General features: G+C 37.3%; 1 protein-coding gene across 3 annotated transcripts in view; it reads left to right on the top strand.

Annotated features, from left to right (window-relative positions):
• RAPGEF6 (Rap guanine nucleotide exchange factor 6) overlaps positions 1 to 20,738 on the top strand; it is a 135,238-nt gene that overhangs the window by 95,375 nt on the left and 19,125 nt on the right. For 2 of the 3 annotated variants that reach the window (XM_062587799.1, XM_062587801.1), the window contains exons 15-24: positions 709 to 817; positions 2,801 to 3,044; positions 3,361 to 3,518; positions 6,723 to 6,963; positions 8,760 to 9,143; positions 11,000 to 11,211; positions 12,097 to 12,220; positions 14,135 to 14,158; positions 16,815 to 17,035; positions 19,589 to 19,780. In XM_062587799.1, coding sequence (XP_062443783.1) covers positions 709 to 817; positions 2,801 to 3,044; positions 3,361 to 3,518; positions 6,723 to 6,963; positions 8,760 to 9,143; positions 11,000 to 11,211; positions 12,097 to 12,220; positions 14,135 to 14,158; positions 16,815 to 17,035; positions 19,589 to 19,780 — 1,909 coding nt within the window. The remainder of the gene's footprint in view (positions 1 to 708; positions 818 to 2,800; positions 3,045 to 3,360; positions 3,519 to 6,722; positions 6,964 to 8,759; positions 9,144 to 10,999; positions 11,212 to 12,096; positions 12,221 to 14,134; positions 14,159 to 16,814; positions 17,036 to 19,588; positions 19,781 to 20,738) is intronic. The other variant, XM_062587800.1, reaches the window with a different exon arrangement.

Here is a 20,738-nt window from a genome sequence, read left to right as displayed (position 1 = left end):
TCCCTTAATTAAAAAAATACATATTCTAGCTTACCAACCGTGGTGTTTCCAACAAAAAGATTAGACTGTTTACTTAGCAGTAAACATGTGACTAATATGTAAATTTAAGGCTGAACAAAAGTATTCAAAATAAAATACATATTAACTATTCTCTATATATAAATATTTCAAAATATTTCAAAATATTTCAACAGTTCAAACAATAGAATGGGAAAAGAAACCAAACTGTGCTTAATTTAGGAAACTTTCTTAAATGAGATGTGGTAAGTAGAAGCCATTGAACTGCTTTGTATTTTACTTAATAGAGGCTCTGATTCTCATCAAATGTAAATCATCAGTGTGATGCTGGTGAAGCAGTGACACTTCACACCACCTGCAGATCTGGCCTTGGATTCTAGTATCAGTTCTACAGCTCCTGATGCACCATTTCTGATTAAGGTGCAATTCCTAATTACAAGAGTGTCAAGCTATCACAGAAGATAAATTTGGTAAAAACATTTGGCATGTAGAAATGCAGTACTTCGCTTATTTGTGATCTCTTGGAAGTGATCAAAATATTTTTTTTGCAAGGAATGTTTTCATGCTACAGGTCTTATAAAGGTGATATAATTTCTGGAAATGTTCTTACTGTATCTGTATCATCACATTTGGTTTTGTAACTCTATGATAGTAACTCCTAATAGTTCGATTTTTAATTTTCTTTAAAAGATAATGGAAGTAAATGGACAGAATTTTGAGAACATTACGTTTGTAAAAGCTCTGGAAATCTTAAGGAACAATACACATCTCTCCATTACTGTAAAAACAAACATTTTTGGTGAGTAGACTGTGTGTGTGTGTGAAGTAAAAGAAAGATTCCAGTCTTTATAACCTTAGAACTACGTTAGGATACCATCCATCTTTCAACTTGCTCTAGGAGTGCAAAATTGCACAGGAGTCCTCTAGTTGTCCCTCTGTGTGCTTGGATATATTCTTATGTGCCAAGGACTGCACAGTGGGTGGCACAAAGCCAGCATAACCAGCTCTTTACTCCCTGAGAAATCCTCAAATGACTGTTTAAGCGGCTTTAGTGTCCCTTCATGTGATACAGCTGAAACGGAGCCAAGGGATCTGGGCCAAAATATTTTGCCAAGAAACGGCAAAAATGTAAAATCTGGCTTTCATAAAACTTTTTATAATGGCTGTGAGAATGATAGGATAAATCGCCTTTAAGTCTAAAATAGAAAATGGGATATAAAAAGCAGTATGATATATAAATGTTGGCTTTTAATTGTCGATGCAAATATAAACACATAAATACCTCTCTAAAATCTCAGTCAAACCATCTGCTCTTTTTCTATAATCCTGTTCAGGCAAGAAAATAACCATAGCTGCAGAAAGAACAAGGCTGTGTGTACAAGACAGATCCTTTCTTTATAGTTATATTTGAGACCCTCTGACGGTCTCGTGTCTTAATGTTCCTCCAGCTACCTTACTATGTAACTTCTTTGTTTAATTACAGTTTTCTGCTTATTACTAGGCAAATAGAAGATATTTCAAGATCTCAGCAGTTGTTTATTATCACAACCTAATATCATGATTTCAAATAAGTTTAAAACAAAAGTGGTAATAGTGATCTAGACTAACATGAAATAGCATAAATCGTAACTATAACTGAGACAGTGGTAGTTTGCTCATCTTGCTTAATAAATGTAAGCAATGTACATTTATGAGTGGATTGTGAGCTCTCTTCTTCCTGTTCATTGTTATAATACCAAAGTGATTTCTGTGATGTATTTTAATGACTTCACTCTTGTTTTTTTCCAACAATGATATTTACTATTACCTCTTTTTCATTGTCAGCATCAGATACTTAGCACTCTGTGAACAATCCCAGTTGTTATATTTGAATTTATGCTGTGAAGGCTTGTAGTTTAAATTTTGTAACATAGTGGAAATGCACAATTTGACTGGAAATTTCTATACAGAAAGCACAGGTTGCTGTGTTTGTAGGGACAATTTGAAAAATCAGCTCTGTACAACTCTATTTTCCTATCATCACTATTTGTTTTCAACAGAAAATACCGCATTTCTGATTTGAGTGACCTCAAAGATGTATTAAAAAAAACCCAGGATTTTCATGACTTGATATATCAATTTGAACAATATGTTTTTACCATTTATATGTAGAAAAAAACTTGATGTAAATATTACTTTTTCCATGGAATGAGACCTTCTGGAAATGTCAGTAATAGACTAGCACAGATTGGTAAATGCAACAGAAGATTTGATACTGCTTCAGTAGTATTGCTAAAAGCAAAGAAAGGTGGTTGCAGAAAATATCAATCCCTTTTGCAGTTATTCTTGAGGAAGCATTTGCATTCCATTACCTAAAAGACTGAAAAACAAAACAAAGAAACCCAATCAATAAATACATTGTGCTGATTGATATGAATGTAACATTGGCTGCCTTTAGTGAACGGTGGTTTAGCCCTATTAAATTTGCTGTAAAATTTACTAATTTCAAAAGTAGCTGGGTGAGCCAAGCTGTGCAGAATGTTTGTTTTCATTAAATGTGTAGGGCTTCTCTTTCTGCCATTGAACCTAACAGCAAAACCCTTAGATGGAAATGACTCCCACCTATAGAATCAAAATTAAAGCACAGTGCACTGCCTAGTTTGTAACTTTTTGGCTTTTTTTTTTTTTTTTTTTTTGGGGGGGGGGGGCGATATGTGGGAAGCAAAAGAGTTGAGGAGGAAGATACAGTGTGAAGTTTTCACGATGTGGTGGGAAATCACAATGTTTCTATTGTCTCTTACAGTGTTCAAAGAGCTGCTTTGCAGGATAGGACAAGAAAAGAATGGAATTCCACATATTCCCAAAATTGCTGAAAAGAAAAACAACCGTTATTCCATCCCAGATATGCCTGGAGATGTGGAGCAGATGTTTCCACGTGAAAAAGGGAACAAGAAAATCAAAGCAAACACTGTATCTGGTGGGAGAAACAGAATCAGGAAAATTTTAGACAAGACACGGTTCAGCATCTTGCCTCCAAAACTGTTTAGGTGTGTCAGACTCTTTTGGTAAAACAGTAGTGTTTTTCCTGTTAAACTGTTATATTGCTGCTTAGTATCTTCAGTTGTTATATGCACATTGCTTGTGTGTTTTTTTTGTTTTTTTTTAATGCAGCACATCCTACCATAACTGTAGAAAAAGACCAAAATATATTTTCCCTACCAGTGAACACTTTTTCAAATGTGCTTTTCTCTGTGCATTTTCTGAAAGTTGGTCTGCAACGTGTAATTAAAACACAAGTTGAGTGAAACTTGAGATGAATATGTGCATCAGGTTCCTTATAACAGAAGCAAACCTGTTTTGCAGTGACGGTAGCGTGAGCCAGTCGCAGGACGATAGCATCGTTGGAACGCGGCAGTGCAGGCACAGCCTGGCGATCATGCCTATTCCTGGGACCCTCTCGTCTAGCAGCCCTGATCTGTTGCAGCCTACGACTAGCATTCTGGATTTCTCTAATCCTTCAGGTAAAACAGCAGCATTAACTTGATTCAAATGATGACTAAGGCAACTAATTCAGGAGGAAAATTGCATCTTTTACCGGCTGCAAACACGCACAATGCAGTTACCTGTTTATCTTGTGACCCTAATGGATATAAACTGGAGATTCACTGAAAGCATAAACTCTCCAAACTCTTCTGCCTACTATTTTAGCCTCTTTTTCTATAATGTGAGACTTATGCTTCTTTGTAAGAAGAAGCAATCTTGCCACCAAAAGTGTCTTTTTATATACTGGAATTTACCAGAGCTCCAGCGGAAGCGGGTTGGCCGTATCTGCACCTTTCTCATTGTATCACCTCTTCCTGATGCCAGTACTCCTGATGACTTGACCTGTCCACCTATCTTCTTTGAGTATATATTTCAAGTAGCATTGTGGGTAGCATAGGACTACTATTGCTACCAAGGTAACAAGATTAATGCCTCCTTTATTGCAGACATTTTGTTCAATTATATTTCTGAAAAAATAAAAGCTGTTTTGAGGTTTATGGTCTGTTGCTGCCATTTTTGCTACTGTGGGAAAAAACAGTGGGGAAAAAAATAATGGAGTGGCTGCAGGAGGTATTTGCTGTTATATGCAGCTATATGTAAACATGTCAAGTCAGAATCATGTTTCTCTATTCCAGGTTTTAGGCATAATTATATATTCTGTAAACTGCCTTGTGGCTAAGACTTATCTTCATGTAAACTTCAATATTTCCCCCTGAAAAAGGATGTGCACAAATATATCCTGTTTTGTGCATAAATATTTGTGGCAAATAAGTTCCTTTTTTACTGAAAATACATTTTCTTGTTGTCTGCATGAGAGCGCTACACACGTTCTCTAAGAATCTTCCCTGAATATTTGTGCAGGTAACTGCATAATTATGAGCTGTGGATAATTAGTCTTACCTCTGCTCTGTTAAGCTTGCTTTAACAAATGTGCAGTTATTTTAGGGAGGGAAAAAAAAAAAACTTTGATGTGACACTGTATTACTTCTTGATAAGTTTTTTTTTTAAAAAAATCTAAATCTTGATTTGGTGTTGACACAGTTTTTCTCTTTTCTGCCTGCAGCTGTTGGGTTTTACTGTAAGTATCTTGATGTATAACATCCTCAAGACTTTAATATTGCATGGCTTGCCTGTTAAACTTAACATGTTTTCATATGTTGTATTGGTGCAGGTATTACTGTTAGGGCATTAGAAAGTGAGTGTCCTGTAAACTTCCCTTAACGAAACAAATCTGTAGACTTTCTTTGTGGCTGTTGTAATCTCACAGCAGAGTGCTGCGCTGAGGTTTGGAAGACCGACGCTTTATTCTCCCTCCTGCCCCTGACATACTGAATCTCCTTCAGCAGGTTACTTCACTACTCCGTGAGTGACCTTGCTGTAAAGGAGTGAAGTCTCTTATATCTGTTTTATAGAAACTGAAGTTTTAGATGATAGTAAAGATTTAGTAGTTGTTGTTGTTCTGTTGGACTCTGCATAACTAAAATTTCGTGCATGCTAACTTGAGATGTCCATCTTTGTGTTGTAGCCACACAGAGTCATGAGTAGGAAAGTAATTTTTAATATTTACTTGCTTAAAAGAGAAAGACAAATGCAGACATGCTTGTAATATGTTTCTATCATCTGTCACTCGTAAGTTGCACTGAGTTTTGGTTGCAAAGTGATTTTTTTCAAAATTACATTTCAATTTTGGTGTTAGATCTTGAATGTATTCTGATTTTTAGGTGTGTTAATATCGTTATGGCATTAGGATCTGATTTCTTCAGTCAGATCTTCAGCACAGGTTGTAAGGCTTCATGACCATGCCAGAGTTGTAGTTTGGCTCATGTGTTGATTCGATTTTTGTCAGTACATGTCAGATTTTTTTTTGTCATTTCCCAAAATATTCAAAGCATCATCGTCACGACTTCACTCCGAAATGAGTGCATGATACACATTACTCCTTACCGTCCTCACTTGTGTACATGTAGAGCACTTCAGATTTGTGTGGTGCCCACTGATTAATATGACCCTACTGGCAACGTTGCGGTCCCGGTAATGAAGCAGTTAGTAGGACTAGTTTTTGATCAGAACTTTTTTTGACTGCTGTTTTCATAGCACTGCCTTTCCTCCCGTTTATGATCTTTCTTATGCCTGCTGTGAGTGATGCTGCTTCCTCCCCCCCCCCCCGTGGAGTGAAACTTTTGGCATGGGATCATAAATGACCTGCAGTCTTTTTGCCCCAAAGTTCCTGTTACCCCCCCTAAAACACACTCGAGTGCTGCTGCAAGGAAGAGTAGCCCTGAGGTCGCTGTCCCTCAGCGTTGTTCCTCCGTGAGTTCTTCCCAAGCCTGCTGAGGCTTGGTCTTCAGAGCTGGCGGGAGGGAAACGAGCAAATGAAAAACCCTCCCTTGTGCTCCCTTGAATTTTAATTAACAGGGCGCTTTTGACCCTTTTTTTTCCTAGTCAGCTTTACTTTAAAAATCAAGCATTTTATAATAGTAACAGAGTGAATTATCAGCAAGCATCAAGCTGTAAATTAAATGTTTGATGCATGAGAATTTATTACCTGCTCTAATCTGCTTCAGATGAAGCTGTTGTCTGAGTTAAAACATGTTTTTAAAACATCAAACGTGTTCTAAGTGAGGACAGTAGCGCAAGAGTTGCGTGCTGGCAGCAGCTCCGTTCCTTCAGGTTGAGGAAGCGAGTGGCAGGATCTGCAGGCAGGATCGGCAGGCAGGATCGGCAGGCAGGATCGGCAGGCAGGATCTGCAGGCAGGATCTGCAGGCGGTATCGGGTGCAGGCAAGGCCCCGGAGGAAGGGGCCCCTCGCCCCTGCCCGCCCCGGCCCTCCCCAGCAGCCGGAAGGGAGTCGTGCTTCTCGCACTGAGAAGGACCGTGCACAAAATAGTACTGTGATGGTACCGCAGGCGTACGGGGGCCTTGGGCCTCGCTCATGGCCACGACGTAATATGCAGATTAATTCCCTTGTGGAAAGGCAGAGAGAAGAGAAATCCTCTTTTAATTCACAGCTGAGGGAAAAGACTGGATATTTTAATTAATATTAATAGGTGTTTATCACATCCAGCGTGTTTTTTCTTCCTTGCTGGGGTTTTTTGTTTGTTTTATATCAAATAGTGCAGTAAGTGACCTTTTGTCTTGTCAAGGGAAAAGTAACTTTAAAGACGTTTTTCTGTTGTTTTTAGATATTCCAGATCAAGTAATCAGAGTTTTCAAAGCAGATCAACAGAGCTGTTACATTATCATCAGCAAAGACACTACAGCCAAAGAAGTTGTGAGCCACGCTGTGCATGAGTTCAACCTGACGGGAGCCCCGGACACCTACTCGCTCTGTGAAGTGTCTGTCAGCCCGGAGGGGGTCATAAAGCAAAGGAGGCTTCCGGATCAGTTCTCAAAACTGGCGGACAGGATTCAACTCAATGGACGGTAAATGCACTCTTATTTTAATTTTAGTTTGTGTTTATTTGACTTTGCCTTTTAGGATTGAAACATATGAAAGGAACATTGAGGAGTGAGTGCTTTTAAATTAAAATAGGAGCAAAATGCCTAGATTTACTTCTGCATTACAGAGGACGGCTAAAGACATAATTTGCTTATAAAACATAACAGAATTACTGATCCTGGTTATGTGCAAATGAGTAACCTTAATTTTTTTAGGTTATCATTATAGAAGTTTATCTATTCTTTGTGTTCATTGGAAACAGCTCCTGTGGCTGCTTTTGTGACCAAGAGCAGTGTTTGCAGTTAGTATGTAAATACCAGGTTCTGTTGGGGTGTATGAGAGAGGATTTCTGCCAGAGGGTGCGAGCAAGGCATTTCTTGCTCTCTGCATGTGTGGTTTCCAAGCGTGCACCTGTAATCACACTGAATTTCAGTGACATCTATCAATGCTGGAGAAAAGGTTTCCTTCTACTTCGAAGTCTGGAGGGACAGGAGTAACACCTACCTCTCTCCTAAATGCCAGTAGTTCTGAAAACAGCCATGTATTGGGTCAAGAGTTAGCAAGAGTCTTTCCAGAACACAGTGATTCTTACAGTGTGTTTGTGGAAGGTTCATAAATAACTGCTTTCCTCTCTGGATGCACAAACGGAGTTTCCTTAAAGGTGCGTTTGCTAAGAGTTATGGGGTTACACATTGCTCCAGAGAGGAGGTGCTAGGACAGCTCTCTGTTAGAAGAATAGGCAAATAAATGCTAGTATTTTATTTTTCCCTCTTCTTTTCTCTTTTTTGCTCTTTCATGTTCCCCTTCTACTCTTAAAACCAACCAACCAAACAAAAAAACTCTCGAAACCTACCCCAGCTCACTTGATGACAAATAAATTTAGCCAATCAGGATAATGTATATAGTAGCTTGTTCTTGAAAGGAAAACATTTTTTTCTTTTTTTGACATTGTTTTCTTTTTTTGACAGTTTCCATATGTACTTTGTGGTTAAAGGATACAAGTAGTATCTTTCTCTATGATATAATACTGCAGTGAACTGATACTAACCTGAGATAAATTCTTCTATTTTTGTGAGCTATTATGAATGTTTTCTGAAAATTTAAGTGCTTCCTTTTTATCTGATGACCTGATCCATACTGGAAGAAGGTTTATTAAGTAAAAAAAATTCTTTAGTCCTCTTTTCTAGGCAACAAAGAGAATTTATGAGGAATAGACTTTGCTGCATTTAAGTTATCTGCTTTAGACCATGAAAATGAATTTTCCAGATACCTTTTCATTTCCTGAATATTGTGTACTTCATGTATATATTAATATGCTATGCTAAATTTATGTAAGAAATGGAGAAATGCATTAATAACAGATTTCAAATTTCTCAGAGCTAATGTGTGCTTTAAATGTTATTTCACTACTGAATTTACAAATAGAAAAGTAACTGACCTTTTTCTGAAGGTGAAAGCTACTGCCTGTTACCAAGTACTACATAGAAATAATACTAGCAGAGAGGTATAAAAGATCAAAATGACTTTGAATTCTGGAGAGCTAGATCTTACTTAGATAACAACAACATCTTGTGCTGAAGTACAAGGTTATGCTGTCCATTCTTACCTCTGTCATTGCCTCTTGCTCCGGGTTGTCCTCTGTCACCCAGAAGTACTCTTGTGTGTGCACTTCTATGGTGTCAGCAGCGACTAAGCTGATTGGGGCAGTTCAGCATCTCTTTGCTCACAGACCCTCAGAAGACCATCTCTAATGTTTTGTTATACTTCAATTGTTCTTTAGGTATTACCTGAAAAACAATATGGAGACGGAGACACTATGCTCCGATGAGGATGCTCAAGAGTTACTGAGAGAAAGCCAAATCTCCCTTCTGCAGCTTAGCACCATTGAGGTTGCCACGCAGCTTTCTATGAGAGACTTTGAGTTATTTCGTAATATTGAGCCTACAGAATACATTGATGACCTTTACAAGCTGGACTCCAAAACAGGAAACGCTCGCCTAAAACAGTTTGAGGATGTCATAAATCAAGAGACGTTCTGGGTTGCCATGGAAATTTTAGCAGAGCCCAACCAACTCAAAAGAATGAAGATTATTAAGCATTTCATTAAAATTGCCCTCCACTGTCGAGAATGCAAGAATTTCAATTCCATGTTTGCAGTTATAAGGTAAAGTACTTTCCACTTGTCAGATCTGACTTACGGTGTCAAAAGCAATTTCGTTAAACTGAACAGAAAGAAAGTGTTTTCTGAACAAATTACTGATGGCGCTGGATAGCTTTAAGGGAGTTACCAGGCTTTTCAACACACCAGATGTAGAAGAGCTGCATTTTCATTGTGTTCTTTTCCTCCCACGACCTCAGAAGAGGTTCAGCGTTGTTACAGTGGTTTGTGTGACTGCCTCGTCTTTAATGGCTAGCAGGGAAAGAGGTGATTTGCACGAAAGCACTGTTTGAACTTCAGAAACCTGCTTATATGTTGCTGCCTTTTTCTTTTTTTATGATTCTGGTGTCAAACTTTCCTCCCTTTTCCAATCACTTTAGCAGGCTGAGTACGGTTTTCCTTTATTCACAATTATGTAATATCCAAGTTTAATTTACTACTAATAACTCCACGATTCATCAGACAAAGATCTGGATTCACGCTGTATCCCAATATCAGTAATGTCTCTGCAAATACCATTTTAAAATATGTTCTTGTGTCTAGCTGATTTAGCAAATATTTTTGTTTCTGTTTAACCATAAGTTAAAAGACTTCACAGCAGAGGCCCTCAGTGCTGCTCTTAGTGATTACTATTAAGTTCAACTTTAAAAGAAAATCTTTGAGATTGCTTTAGTGCTAGATACTTCACTCCAGTTTGTTGCCCATGTCTTTTGTACTTCATAAAACTTAAGCTAATACCAAACCGTTCAGTTCCTTTCTGGAATTTGGAGGCTTCAGTGACATTCTTGTCCTGAGAGGAAAATGCGCAAGTTGAGTTGAACTCTCTAGATACCACTTACCAAGATATACCTCCACCAAGAGTAAGATCATTCAACTTAAAAGTTTGTTTGAGTAACTACTGAAGAGAATTTCCCGTAGAAGAAAGGATATGTGGGTGTGGAGAGAAAGATGCGAAACACCTTCTCTTTTCACATGGCGGTTTTGTTTTTCTGCTCTTTATGTGAAATAACTCACTTATCTTCCCAGAGATGCTCAATCAAAATCAGATTTTCTTAACTATAAGACAGGCAAATATGAATAGCTATGCAAAATCAAGCTGAAAGTGTTCTCAGTCGTGAATCTATTAAGATTTTGGAGAATTAGGTTTGACCTTGCAACGTGTTAATACGTGCTGGAGAGTAGAACGCGCTTTGTAGTTCTACAGCTACAAAAATGTTGCAATCCTTGCAAACCTCATTGAACTAACCTGGTGAAAAGTTATGATAGGGTGACTGAATATATTTAATTAAATTTCTAATTTATACCCAGCTAAATCTGGATATATTTTTACAGTGACTTAGAGAGAATGATGGCACGATAACAAGTTTCAGCATATATATTACTTTCAGTTTTCAGTCTACTGGAGCTTGCTTACAAATACTCTAAACATGATGTTTTTAAGTCTTTTCACTTTTGTTTGTGATGAGCTCTGTGTAGTGTTCTCAATTGCTACTATAACTGTATAATCAGCTCATAAATTTTTCACTCTTTTTGTCCCTACCATGGTATAGATTTTTACAGGACTTAGGTTAGATGGGCGTCTGTACTACGCTGCAGGTAGATTGCATTGGCAGGCTGACTTACCTTCTGTACACTGTGAATAGGAAACAGTCGTGTTCTTTAAGTTTCTTATTTTCGCTCCTTCGTGAGAGGGAACAGCAGTGGTTTATTGTGATGAGCTTGCTTTGCAGCCAGGCATTTACCCCACTTTACAGTTAACCTTGTGAAAAATATTTTTAGTTCTTGAAACAGAAAACAACTTTTTACTTCTTTATGAAATGTAGTGACCCCTTTAACAGCTAATAATAAAATATGTTTTGCAGTGGGTTAAATCTAGCACCAGTAGCACGTCTCAGAGGTACTTGGGAGAAGTTACCAAGCAAGTATGAAAAACACCTTAGAGACCTTCAAGATCTTTTTGATCCATCTAGAAACATGGCAAAATACCGCAACATCCTTAGCAGTCAGAGCATGCAGCCTCCAATTATTCCACTCTTTCCCGTTGTCAAGAAGGATATTACATTTCTACACGAAGGTAATGTCAAACATAGAGGAAAAATAAACTAAGCATTGAGTGTATTTAAGCCCTTGCTTAAGTGATCCAGCAAATGACTAAAAGGAAGCTGCCACCAGTATAATGCTTTTGATATGTCCTTTGTAGGAGTAAAGTGAAATGTAATTCTGAATGCGTAATGGAAGAGACTGATCCTAGACAAAAATAAAAAAAAAAGTGCATATTTTTAATGCTTTATAAACAGTGTTTAATCTTCAGTTTTCCTGAGGTTAGTATGGTGGAGTTGGTGAGTGTGCTGACTAGAAATTAGACTATTTTAAATGTATTTCTATTACAGAAATTTGTAGCTGCAGTGTTTCTAGGTTTAGCTCTGTGTTGTGGCTTTCAGAGAGCTACAATGATACAACACCTCCTACTCTTGCTTTCAGCATTTTCATTAAAAAAAATCAATTTTTTTCTTTTACATAAAGTTCTGCTCACAGTTGGTTAAGATTATGGCTTTCTAAATGTGCCAAATTCTTGGTCAGGATGTCTCAAAACTATTTCAACTAGCTTCAGAATATGACTGTTGTTGTTTTCAGTTCTATATTTATCTTATTTTAACATCTATGATAATGAATTTGGGCATAGTTCATTTACTACTTTTTCTTCCAACAAATACTACATTAGAATTAGATTAGCAAAGGCAAAGCTAGGTAGCTTGAATGGACCTGGCTGGCATTTGTATTTTGCCCTGATGCCGTTTCGTGTTTTCCTGATGTTTCGATTAAAACAGTCTTGGGAGGGGAGCGTGTCCGTGTGTTTAGTGTAGGAGGCTAGTAACATCACTCATTTAAAAAAAAAAAATAATATATATATATATATAGTATTTCTTATTTCATTTTGGTACATGTTTAAATTATACAGGAAATGATTCAAAAGTGGATGGCCTGGTAAATTTTGAGAAACTCAGAATGATCGCCAAAGAAATCCGCCAAGTTGTCAGGATGACCTCGGCGAACATGGATCCGGCCGTGATGTTCAGACAAAGGTGCGCAATTTAAAAAGCTGGTAGGATCGAAGCTGCCTAACAGTGGGTAGGGACCTGAGCTTGTGTGTGCATAAATACATTAATATTTCATCGTGTAACTTACCATTAACATTTACCATGAGAACTGAAATCTTCATCCAATTGTGGAAATACCGTCAATGCTTCTAAGAGTTGCTTTCAATGACTACTAAACCAATTTGTTGGTTTAAAAATCAAAGAAAAATAGGCTCCCGTATTTTTGCTAAATAAAATATTAGTGTCAGTAGAGTTTCAGGAGAGATGTAAGTGCTTGAGGAAAATCATACATTTTAAAAAAAAACCCTTAATTCCCCTTGTAAAATCTGAAATGTTACTTTTAAAGCAACCTCTGGTAACATGAAAAAAAAGTCACCAAAAAAATTTATTTATTTTTTTTATTCGTGACCAGCACAGCTCAGTCCACCTGCATACAGTGTGGTATGGTCAGGCTGGAGGGCTGTGGCCTTTTTGGTGTCTTCCCTCGTGTATACTCTCATGAGGCTCTGTGTTAGCAGAATGCAGAATAAAAGTACCACTGTTCCTATTCTGGTGCTCCAGACTACGTTTAATGCCACTAAATAATTTCCCGCATCTGCTTGCTTCCCAGTGGCTGAAATAAGAGCATCGGTCCCTCTGTTGTATCCCCCTCTAGATCCCTGCCGGTCGGGGTTGTGCTGCCTTCCTCTCCCTGCCCCGGGAGCTGGCCGGGGCGAACCAGGCACGAGCCCTGCGGCGGCCTCAACGTGCCGTTCAAATGCGGAGGCGCAAGGCGATGTCCCGTACTGAATCACTACCGAGCCCCTACTTTGAGTCACAAATAACAGATCCCTTGTAAACGCTGTTTAAAGGACACCTTTTAAAGTGGAGATTAGCCTTCACACTGTTGTATTTGACCTAGCAAAATTCCCTATTTAATGTAAAATTATAAAACTAATTATTTGATAAGTTCTAACTGCTTTTCAGAAATTGTGGCATTTTCAGATGAAATCTTTCTATAAGTACATTTCCCTGATACCCTTTGCACTTTAAGACCTAATGAGCTCAAATCATTAAAGGAATTTGATACTAAGTAAATAGCTTACCTTTAGTATGTTTTTCAGAATTACAAAACACATTTTAAAGACCACGTCAATTTAAAGTAAATGTGCTCACATAAAATGCTTAGCCATCTAATATTAGAGATAGTGCTAAAGATTAAAAGAAAATCATTCTATGTTTTCACATCATTTATATTCATTTTCATTGCCTCTGGTGTTTGATCTATCAGTTTGTTTGTGATGAACTACCAATAAAATCTTTTTTGAAGAAGACTAAAAATGAAGAAGAAAAGACATTTTAGTGGTAACATGAGACTTGCTAACAAGTTCATTACCAATTAATATAGGGCATCCAGTTTTTCAGTGTATTTTTAGCAAACAGCTTGTTTTCCAGCAAGCAATCAAGAGAAAACAACATCTTAAACTTGAATACTGATGATGATTTCTCATACATGTACTGTGGTCCTAATGCATAGAATAAATTAAGTTAATTATGGTTTTTGCAATATGAATAAGTTGAAAAGCTTTCACTCACTCCATCAAAGTTAAATTTGACTTATACAAAATAATTAACAAGAAAATTTAAAAAGAGTTTGACTTCTAAATTTATAGCTTCAACTTAAAAATGAAATAAAAAACTGATAGATGTTCTTCCATATTGAAGTATTGTAGCAAGTCCTGCCCTTGCATTCCATTAAGGCATTGTGTTACTGTTTGAGAAGATTTTTACTGTATAGAAAATTTTTCTTTTCTGTTCTTTCCTGTCTACATCTTTCTTCCTGACTCTCAACTGTTTTTTTTTTTTCCTGTGCTTTTCTGTTCAAATACATGCTTCAATGTATATGGCTCTTGCTTACAGGAAGAAGAGGTGGAGAAGTTTGGGGTAAGTGTAGAGATGAATGCAACTAAGATAAAGACTATGCAACTCTTAACATACTGCATCCTCCTTATTAGTGCATGCATCTGAAATACAGCATGCATTTTATTAACCCTGCAATACGTATTTTTTGGAAAAGAGGAGTAGGGGGTTTACAGTCAACTTCATACTGCAGCTGTGAAGATTGAGTTGCTTTTGTGTGTTAGATAAGTTGTTTCTCTTTTGCCTTAATAAAATAAGCTGATAAATGTTTATATTGAAAGACAGACTATCTCTAAAAAAAGATAATTTGCTTTTTAATGTGTGTCTGAAAAATTTAAGTCAGTATGCATACACTGAAATCCTCATTGATTTCCCAGGGAGTTTTGTGCAAGGACTAACATCAGAACGATGGCAAATGAGTAATAAGATTGGCTAATAATCTTGTGCCAACTGATGCTCTCAGATTACAGTGATTAGATGACAGTTTAGCCATATTTAATGTATTCCTATGTGTGTTTTTGCCCAAACACTGTCACCTGTGTACCTGAGCCCACATGCCTTTGCACTTTCAAGTTACGCGTTTTTTGGAGACGTGGTCCAAAGCCGGCCCTGCTCTAGTGTGTCTGCCCTGGAAGTGCAATGGAGGCACTTTGCGGCGCTTTGCAATTGCCTTGCAAGTGGCAGAGCAAGTCTGGTGCAGCAAAGTGATTCACCAGCAAAGAGTCTCCAGTCGTCTTGGCCCGAAGAACGCATTTATCCCCACAAGCAGCGAGGGCAGAAATGCCTAGGGAGACAGATGTTAGTGTTTATGCTAGACAAGCTGGAGCGAACACGTGTGGATGCTGGTCAGTGGAGCTAACTTTGCAACGTGGCCATGCCCTTGGGGGCTGAGAGCTTGATGAGCTGCGTTGCATAGTCCGTGATTGGCCACTCGTGCTGCAGATTCCCCGGAGATGTCCGCAGGACCCTGCTGAGCCACCTTCCCTAGGGCTAGCGCTTCCTACGGCCTTAAGCACGATGGAAGGCCGTGCTGGGGCTAGTCATTTCTAACCTTAGGGATTACTGGGAGCAGTTGAATGAGGAAAAACTATTTTAAAAAGTAATTGACTAAGTATAAGTCAAGATTTAAAAAGAAATGGCATGTATGTAAAAAGTATAACTTTTATATCACTAAAAATAAATTTAGTGTAATATACCCTATTTTCTTACGTAATAGAAACTAGCTTTGTTATCCATAGTAGACACAAGTGCCCCCTTGTTTGGGGGAGTGCACACAGTCCACCATGCCATGTGTGATCTTTGCCTAGAATAGTGTTAGTTTTCTGTTTAATTAAGCTGTGCAGTTCTGCCACACTTTCTAAGTGTATATTTTTCTCCGAATTTGCTTTAATTTCTTAAACTTTGTAAATGTGGCTAGTAGCTGTTGTCTACTCCTTAGTTTTTAAGCTCGATATGCTCAATTCCTTAAGCTTCCTAAAACAGTAAGTTTTAATTCTGACTCCTAGACTCCTAGCTGTTAGGATTCTTATGTTGGATCTGGTTTGTGCCACTTGCGATTCTGTAAACACATCTAAGATCTTGATAAGTATCTTTATGCAGAATTTATCTTTTTAAAATTTATTCCTTTGTATATTTACAAAAACTTGAAACAATTTTACTGAAATTTTCCATTAAAGTTTACTTGTAATATATGCCATGACCTTCATTTATCAAAAAAAAAATGATTAGGACTAGTGCATCTGTAGTAATTTGATAGTAGAAGCAGAGGTGATGGGTATATTTGAATTATATTAAGAATATATTTGAATATATTAAGAATATATTTGAATTATAGCAAGATCAGTCCTTTGGTCACTAACTGAGCACTAAAATGAGGGGAGGATAAGAATGACCATCATGGATAGTAATTAGTGGAAGTTAAACAATTTGATTTATCTATTTTTGGTGCAGTTGTTGATAAAATTGGCAGTGTAAAGTGGGAATATTCAGTTGTTGGTCATGCTCTTTCATAGATGCAAGTCTACAAGTCTGAGCGTATGTGTGTTATCACTGTCTCCCTGACTTGTAGGATACTTCACAAGTAATTTCTCTTTTGTAGATGTGTTTACTTAATTGGAGAAAGGAATTAAGTGCATAATAAAATGTACTTTGCATATTTAACATAGGTTTTTCTCTTACTTAAGCATTATCAGAAGCTGAGTATCCTAAGAGGATTACACTAGTCACTCACTTCTGTGGTCAGTTAACTGCAAGAAGCTTCTGCTTTAAGCCTGAAACATACAGTGGGTAGCAAATTGCTTGAACCGACTGACCCAAAGTTAGCAAGTTGGTCTGCTGTTGCAGTCTAGAGGTAGTATGGGTTTTGCAGAACAAGACTAACATCCATTAGCAGAGCTAGATGGTGGGGGGGGGAGTTTATGTAGCATTGTGCCTCATTCCTGCTAGTTCCACGCTTTCATGAGCAATTCCTTCCTAGACTCAAAATGCTGCTATCAGTTTTACCAGGGCATTTTAAGACAAATGTTATTTTAATGCTGTTCATCTTCTTAACTCATTTGCATCAGCATGTACTAGCCCTAACTGAAGAGTTTTGGTATTAATCTGCTTCAGCATATGCTACTTTTGCTCCTCATCGCTGATGAGAACCAAAAATTTACTTATTTGCTCTCTTCTTTTATAGGTCTCTGAGCCAGGGCAGTACAAACTCAAACATGCTCGATGTACAGGGAGGCGCTCACAAGAAACGTGCCCGACGCAGCTCGCTTCTGAATGCCAAGAAACTGTATGAGGATGCCCAGATGGCAAGGAAGGTGAAGCAGTACTTGTCCAACCTGAATGTAGAAACAGATGAAGAAAAGATCCAAATACTGTCACTTCAGTGTGAGCCTGCATATAGCACTCGTGAGTACAGCGATCTGTTAGTGTGACATAATCTACACTCACTTTTTAAAAATCTTGTTCCTTTCTATTTAAGGTCTTTCTTAGAGACAATATTTGTCACAATATTTAATATTTAAGAGACAATATTTAAGGTCTTTCTCTTCTCCAACAAAAAATACCGAAGTAAGCAGCTTGTTTGTCATTTCATGTACTAACAGACTAACTAAAACAGTTTCAGCAAGCCAGCATTCATCCTCTCGTCTTGACTGAACTCGCAAAATTTAGGAGTGAAGCTTTTTATTTTATTTATTTATTTATTTATTTTTCAAATTTGACCTTCAGTTCTTAAACTGTGTGTTTTTTCATCCGACTGGAAGGAAATTCAATAGAACATTAGATCTATTCTTGCCCTGCTGTCCTTGTACGGAATTAGGAAGGATAAAAGTAACGTTTACCATGTGAACAGCAAGAAAATGAAAAGAGACAAAATCAATACAGAAAGTGCAATGGATTACAGCTTAGAATAAAAGAAGATTGTTGAGAAGGGGAAGTCAGGCCAGTACTGACAGATAGGATTGACATGGCTTGACAGCCCAAAATTGAGGGCTGCAACAGGACAGTTTTTCATATATTGAGCTTCTGTTAAACTGCCTAACTAAACACACTGTTACATGATCTGTCTTTTGTCTTGCACAGTTCAGTAAATTCTTACTTAAACAATTGTAACTGCATGTGATTTTTTCATAATAAATTTTCAAGTGCTTGAAAAGTTTTTAGGATGGTTTTAAAAGAGGACAAGTAATAATCTTGCTAGCAAAATAACATCTCATGTTTGTCTGTTGTCCAGATACAGTATACTACATTTTTTGTTGTTGTTTTTGTTGTTTTCAAAGACCATTCGGTCCATTAAGGAGATGTGTTAAAAGTACAAGTAAGAGGTGACAACTTGAAGATAAAACTTTAAGTCTTTTTCATTATTCAGTATTGAAGACTGTAAATTCCTATTATTTCCCAAGGTGGCTTTTAATGCAAATTTTTAACTTTCTTTTTAAATAGTAGTGATATAGACTTCTGGAATCGGCCATACTTGATTCCATTTTTAAAAATGTTAATCTGTGTTCACGTCAACTGTGCGCCTGAGGATGTGAGGAATCACAGGTAGCTCTGAAGGGGACAGTGCAGAGTGTGCACAGTTATGTGTGTTCTGCTTATGCCATGTTCAGCCAGAGATGTAATAGCAGGGAATGCTTCCACTTAGAGGTAGCACCATTGGGTGTTTTTGTTTTGTTTTTGTGTTTTTTATCCTGTAGAAACAACAAATTAAAGCATGTAAAGATGACTTCTTAGTAGATGATTTATGTGCAAACATGACAAATGGCCATACTATGCCCAGGAGAGAAACACATGTTATAAGGCAGTTTTTCAAATCTTTTGAATAAATCATATGTCTGTATTATGAATACTGTTTGTACGATGCTAGCCATAGATATTTGGGTGTAAAAATCAGGAATATACACCGATGTTAACTCCTTGTGTGTATCGTACTCCTTGTACGATCAAGTACTTTTTTTTAACAGTAAAAAAGATGACTGAAGGTCAAATGGACACAAATAAATATAGTAGAGTGGCATAGTATTAAAATACTTTTTTTTTTTTTTTTTTTTTTTTTTTAAGACTGAAGTGTGGTGCATGTCACTGATCTGGCTGATCAGTTGAGTTGAATTGAGAACACAGTGGACTCGTTGAGCTGGCAGAAATGATGGAGCCCTCTTAGAGCAAGGGAAGCAGCAGCCTCTTTGCAGTCTCTGCTCTGGTGGAGTTAGAGCACAGAACCACTCAGACTGGGGGCTCCTTTGCACTCAGTGGGTTTGACTACAGTCTGATATTCAAAATTTGACAAAGTACCTTTTGAATCAGGAAGCTTGTTACATGCCTTTGTAGGCTCTTTATGTAGATAATTTTTTTTTGCTCATGTTCAGAGTAGTAGGAGGTGCAGCTTCCTAATCCCTTACCTCAGTAGCAAGATTCTCCTGGCTTTGCTTGCAGAAAGAGCAAGCAGCAGGTATTTTGCAATCCAAGTATTTCGACAGTAATTTAAGAAGTCAGATGGCCTTAACTCCACAAAGGGTTTATTAATTGCTCTGTAATTAAAGCAGAGATTGTGTCCTGTGTTGCAAGTCAATTGTGCCATCTAGTGAAAGCTTTGCCAGTTGCAAAACAAGCTTTTCTTTTCCCTTGTGTGACATTACATATTTTTGAAAGAGAAACTATTACGTCTTCAGATGTTTGTACAAACAGTGCGAAGTATGGAATTTAATTGTGGTGGAAATAAATCATGTGATTTCTGTCTTTGGATAAAGTACTTCTGTAACACTTTAAAGCACTTAACAGTGGGTTTTTATGTATCTCTTTGTGTAACTGCCTCTTCAGTGCTGCAAGATAGGAATGCTTGGAATAGAAGACATCTTGAATGTTTTATCTGAATGTTTTTGTCTGGATGATTGTGCTTAGAATGATTGTAATAATACTGTAATTCATAGTACAAGATACTTATATACTGTTTTTCCGTAACAGTGACCAAGAATTTAAGTGAGAGAAGAGGGACAAAATCCTCAGAAATGTCTCCAGTACCAATGAGATCAACTGGCCAAACCACCAAAACCCATCAGCATCAACAAAACAGAATGAGTCAAGTGCTTCAGGTTCCCTCTGTGAACTTGTACCCCAGCAGGAAAAAGGGACTAACGAAGGAGCATGTCACATTCAGTGAGTATCTGCAGTTCAGCCATGGAGAGCTCAATAAATTAAAGAGAAGCTGGATGGATTATTGGAGATATTGTTATGCAGGTGTCAAAGTTAGCTTCACACTTCAAGGCTTCATTTATGTTCTCACTTAAAAATAGCTGAATCATGTTGCAATGTGTTTCAAGAGTGTGTAATTTACTCTACTGTTTGCACAAATAAGTATTTACTACATTTTCTTAAAAGAGCTAATTGCATGGTGCTGTCTAAATACACTCGCTTGCTGTAGTTTCATAGGCCATTAATTGTTGCTTGTCATTTTCTATGATAGTGGCTGTTTTCTGGTATATACCTGAAAAGTGTACAGACCCATTCCCTGAATGGGTCTAGCTAAAGCAATCCTGTTATCTATATTTTGAACAGGTCAGATGTACAGTGTTAATTCTTTGATGCATATTTCTGCATTCTAAATGGCTCTTGCACAATCTGAGCAGAATAATATTGCTTATATGTCTTCCTGACAAAATGACGTGTAATGTATTGTGAAATCCTTGAAACAAATCATATTTAGTGCTTTAAGCTTTGTAACAGCATTATAACAACATCATTGTCAAATGGAGCAGCGTATGTATCACTGTTGTTAGTTGCTCCCAGTGAGCACCATTTTTTTTGTTTCTAAATTTACCAGTTGCAAAGCAGTATTTAGTATTAAAAGCTTTTTGACCTGTTTGCATAATTGCTGTATCATTTGAAAGCTATAATAGTTTTAAACATTAAAAGATTAGTTGCAGTTAATAAATGATATGAAATGATTGTATGATAGATTGAAATAGCATCTACAATAGTTTCAGGAAACACTATATTGCAGCATATATATTATCATAATGTTTGCAGTCGACAAAGTCTTAAACAATTTAGTTCAAGTCTCTTCTCAAAAGCCCCTACCACTTGATCTGTTCCAGAAGTTTTATTTGTGATGCTA

Source organism: Rhea pennata, chromosome 14 (genome assembly GCF_028389875.1).
Source record: "Rhea pennata isolate bPtePen1 chromosome 14, bPtePen1.pri, whole genome shotgun sequence".
Lineage (NCBI taxonomy): Eukaryota > Metazoa > Chordata > Aves > Rheiformes > Rheidae > Rhea > Rhea pennata.
Note: the sequence above shows the minus strand (reverse complement) of the source record. Positions and strands in the feature narration are given on the sequence as shown.